Source organism: Lactuca sativa, chromosome 6 (assembly GCF_002870075.4).
Source record: "Lactuca sativa cultivar Salinas chromosome 6, Lsat_Salinas_v11, whole genome shotgun sequence".
In the NCBI taxonomy this organism is placed as follows: Eukaryota; Viridiplantae; Streptophyta; class Magnoliopsida; order Asterales; family Asteraceae; genus Lactuca; species Lactuca sativa.
Window position 1 is genome coordinate 19,810,476 of NC_056628.2, and position 4,633 is coordinate 19,815,108.

Genomic DNA, 4,633 nt, shown 5'->3' on the forward strand with positions numbered 1-4,633 from the left:
TTGCTATAAAAAAATGACTCATTTTTTTTATAGATGGATTGAAATTATCACATCAAAGCTTTACTTTCATACTCATGGTTAAATTTTGTTTATATTTTTCATCAATGCTTTACTTTCATATACTCATGGTTAAAGATTGTTAATATTTTTCAGTTAGTTTTGTATTTTTTGAATGGCTAAATAATCACTCTTAAATCTATACTTTTCATTGAAAATAGGACTTGAACCCTCAACCTCATGAAAATTTATTACACATTGTCATGTACACAATTTTGGTTCATATCAAAGAATGTTTTTGCTTTCGTTATTATTCTTTAATCTTTCTTTTCCTTTTAAAAACCATCACTCTCAAGTATTTATGATTTTCACATCTTCTCCATTAGGAATTTAGGATAACCATCTAGGGGATAATTCTGTTTAAGTATGTAACTATGCAAATGTAGATTATAGTTACTTTTTGATCTACTTTATCACAAAAACAACCAAATGACTTTTACACATATAAACCGAATAGGATGCATAATAGTTACATATATTTGAGCTTACATAAAAATTAAAAAGTAGCATCCTGTTGCAAAAAACTTTAACTCGTGCCAAAGGTGAAATGAAAATAATGATATTTTGGTACACATAATAACACATTTAGAATCAGGTTAGAAACCAGCAGCTGTTTATTTCAACCAAAGATAGTCTTCTGTATCTAAAAACACAAGTTGCAGAAATGTCAAAAATAATTAATTGTAAAACATAATAGTCTTTCTTTATAAAACATAATAAAGGGAAATTATTTATTACCTAAGAATCAAGATCTGGGAGTTGAGATACTCTTTCTATTTCTTTGATGATAAGTTCCTTTTCCTCTTCAAATTGATCATCATCACCACCTATAAAATCACACCCACAAAAAACTAAGAAAATACAAAACGGTTTGAATTTGTTCTAGACTGACTAAATGACCATTTTGCCCTTATATTCTAAAAACACACAAATCTTACAGTATTCGTTAATTTTAACAATATTCATCAACTTTAACATGAGATGAGTTGAGAGAAAAAAAGAAAAAGACAAGGGTATAGATGTCATTATTAAGTGCTTAACCCATTATTAACCTTTTCCAGCAGATAAATTGTTTAGCAATTCCAGCAATTTTTCATGGTTCTTTGCTAATATGACTTTTATTTCTCGAGGTTTGTTAGGGTTAGCCACAAAGATCTGCAAGAAAAACATTATAAGCCAACAAAATATGAACTCTTAAAAAAAAAAAAAAAAAACACTTTTTCTAAGTGGAATTTAAGCAATGAAATGCAATATAAGAAATAAACATGAAGAATTTTGTGTGCCTTAAAAATGTGGAATGCAGAGATCTGGATGTTTTTGCTTGTATCCTGTCAGAGACCATAACTTATCAATGATAATAAACATAATCATATTAAAGAATATTATTTTTTTCTTTTTGAAATATGTCAACTTGTAAACCATGTTACCTTTAACAATGTCATCATGACTTTGAAGTGTTGAACTTCTGCAATATATTTTTTCATTATATGGGAGCTTGGAGGCTCTAAAAGGAACTCTGACAAAAGCTATTATCCACAAAAAAATCCGTTTATTTAACCAAACAAAAACAAAATTTTAACAAATTGTTGAAGAACTTACCTTTAAAGATTGTCTTCTTGTAACATAATTATTAGAGGTTAAGAGTGTTTCATACTGCTCAAAGAACTGAAATGATATGAAAGAATATAACTAATTACTTATTTTAACTGAATGAGCTCATCAGGATCTTTAAACCAAATGATTTTCCTTTTTTATCTCTTTTGTATTGAAAAGCTCAAAGCTGGTGTTAATCATATAATGATCTAAAGAAGTTTAATTTCAAACCATTACTTCTAAAAAGAATCTGATAATTTTATTTGTGATTTTAAAAGTGAGAAGCATACCTCATTATAATGAGAAGTTAAGAATTCAGATACTGCAATTGGATGTTTGGTAAGAAGATCCTGCTTAACATATTCATGATAATGTGTTAGAGACACCATAATATAATGTAATGTAATACTTGCCTTTTCAACATTATGACTTAAAGATCTGACCTTGAAAGTCGAAAATGCATCAGAAGCAACATCAAAGTTAGCAAGCTCCACATACTTAAAGAATAGTTCAAAGCTTGGAGACTCTAATATATACCTGAAAGAATATCATTAAAACATGTATAAAGAGAAAAGGCAAGAAAATAATAAACCATGTGTAAAGAGATAAGCAACATAAATGTCATACTTTGCAAGATTCGGGAACTTGATGCATTCCCTCAACATGTTTCCACAATTTAAAGCAATCTCCTTGTTATCATAACTGATTAATATTCATATAAGTTAAGGACCATTATATCCCCACATTCATGAGAAAATAAATCAATGAATCGATTTAAATATCAATTTTTCGTACCCCGCAACAAGAAAATCCAACAAATCTGAATGATTCTCCAAGAATTGCACACAACAATGAGTTGATCCAACTTTTTGCTTCAATAGTATGGACCAACATTGGACTAAATCTTTTCTTGCCTATGTCAATTTCACAATGTCATTATATGTTAACTAATATAATGAATAGCAAATAAAGATGAGACAACAGTATCATATATAATAATATAAGTTATAACTACTCACCTCCCACCCAAGTATAGATAATTTGTGAAAGAAAAGAGCAATTACATCCTCTTTACAAATTTCTACAGCTAATTGTGACACTTGATCCACATTTGGTTCAACCTCCCCATCTCCTAAAAGCAGAAGTTTCATTGCACCAAAATTCTTCTCAACTTCTTCTAATGCCTGTATTAAAAAAAATGTTTTTGAAGTTAAGTCTTGAGCAAGTTATATATTCGATTATAAGCTATACTATCTAACCTACTTGAATCTAATCATTTCCATTAACAATGTGTGACACTTGCTTGTTGAAGGATAAATCGATTGATAATCAAGAGTTTTAAGAACATAATGTAGGTCTTTTCCAGAAAACGGATAGCGTATGTGTGTTTATAAATAGATGTGAATGCATCTTGGAAGCTTTTTTTTTTTTCTTAAAAGAGATTCCTCCAAAACTTCACATGACCCTTTTTCCTAATTGTTAAAACTAGTAACAACGGAAAGTAAGTGACTTGGGGAAAAAATACCTAAACTTTTTCTAATTTCAGCCAAGATCGCGGATTGTTTTTCTAATTGCATTTATGAAAAGGCCATATTACCAACGAAACTCCAAAAATTGACCACTGATTCAGCCTCAAAGTATCTCGAAATCGAAATTTTTTGAGAATTATTACAAACCTTTTCGAGTGCTTTAACCTCAACAACAGTTTTGGTGTCGAGAGCCATGAGGCTGTCTTTGATTGCTTTGGCGAGTTCTTGTGGGGTTTTAGGCCTTAAGGCCTTGAAGAACGAGAACGACATCGCTTCAGTTGATCAATCAATGGAGAAATTAAGTACTTTTCGTGTTGTTTGTCGGAATCACCTGATCAAATGGCAATGGGGGGCAGCCAACCCGAAAATATCGATAGCTTAATTAAAGTTTATTTCTATTTCTACTATTAGATGGCAATGGGCTACCATTGACCCCCCCTATATGCCAACAATTTGTTAGTTTTCAAATTGCTTGAGGAGCCGACGAACATGATTACAATGGAGGCGTCGGTGTTTTGTTTTGTGTCGCAACGTAAATTTTTTATTAGGTTAAGGTTATATTGGTAAATTCTTAATGAAGTGAAATAAGGAGCTTTTGATAATTATAGGATAACCAATTTATCAAAAATGATTTATTAAAGGTATCCGATCGGATAAATATAAGTTATTTAATAAAAGAAACTTGTTATCCAAAACATTGCTTTTAGTTTATACCGGTGTTGAACAACTGGTAATAAACCAAAAAAAACTTTTTAAATAAGTTTAAGTCAAACATCCTCTTAGAGCAGAAAGGTGAAGTAAGCTACAGGGTAAAAAAATGTTTGTGAAATACTTGTAAGGGGCTACGAATGAGAGGAATGCATGCTATTTATAGTTGGTCTTACAAATACCTACATATACAAAAGTAAACTAAGTGATACATTCCAAAAATGTTCATTGTAAACAAGAATGTAAACTAAATGATACAGAAGTAAACTAAATGATACATTCCAAAAATGCTCATTGTAAACATGAATGTAAATTTCTACATACTCCTATCAAGGTTATTCCAAGTATTGGATGAATTTACCCCCTTTTGGATCGGGTTTCGGACTTTGCATCATGATTGCAAGACTTGAAGTTACATACAGATCGCAGACTTTACCCAAGACGACTTTGTTGTTAATGTATATCTTATCGGTACGACACAATCTTATAAGTGTGTGTGTGTGTGTGTGTGTGTATATATATATATATATATATATATATATATATATATATATATGCCGACTATCTCTCTTTCTCATCTCCCTCTCTCTATAAGGGCTCTTTTGGAGAGACGATCTTACACTCCACATATATCTAATATGGTATCAGAGTTGGTTTCTTGCACCCTCATTGCTTAACACGTCTGTCCAAGTTTCGATAAGGAAGGGACGAAGCAGGAAACTATTTATCGTAATTGCTGAAAAACT

The 4,633-nt window shown here is 30.7% G+C and overlaps 1 protein-coding gene across 1 annotated transcript; it reads right to left on the minus strand.

Annotated features, from left to right (window-relative positions):
• Nucleotides 1–444: 444 nt before the first annotated feature.
• Nucleotides 445–3,653, minus strand: LOC111885103 (uncharacterized). Its single transcript, XM_023881396.3, has 12 exons — nt 3,327–3,653; nt 2,670–2,834; nt 2,446–2,564; nt 2,278–2,352; nt 2,094–2,187; nt 1,941–2,000; nt 1,657–1,722; nt 1,485–1,583; nt 1,341–1,385; nt 1,110–1,212; nt 796–884; nt 445–700 (listed from the first exon to the last, which is right to left on the minus strand). The coding sequence occupies exons 1-11, from the start codon at nt 3,447–3,449 to the stop codon at nt 796–798; spliced, it is 1,038 nt and encodes a 345-aa protein (XP_023737164.1). The 5' UTR covers nt 3,450–3,653; the 3' UTR covers nt 445–700.
• Nucleotides 3,654–4,633: the final 980 nt, after the last annotated feature.

Bases quoted from the DNA above. Each gene is read 5' to 3' on its own strand.
- LOC111885103 (XM_023881396.3), bottom strand. From the start codon at position 3,449: ATGTCGTTCTCGTTCTTCAAGGCCTTAAGGCCTAAAACCCCACAAGAA. The intron at 2,565-2,669 runs GTGAGTAGTTAT...AAATTGACATAG, and splicing joins TATCTATACTTGGGTGGGAG to GCAAGAAAAGATTTAGTCCA. The intron at 1,213-1,340 runs GCACACAAAATT...TTTTTCTTGCAG, and splicing joins CTGCATTCCACATTTTTAAG to ATCTTTGTGGCTAACCCTAA.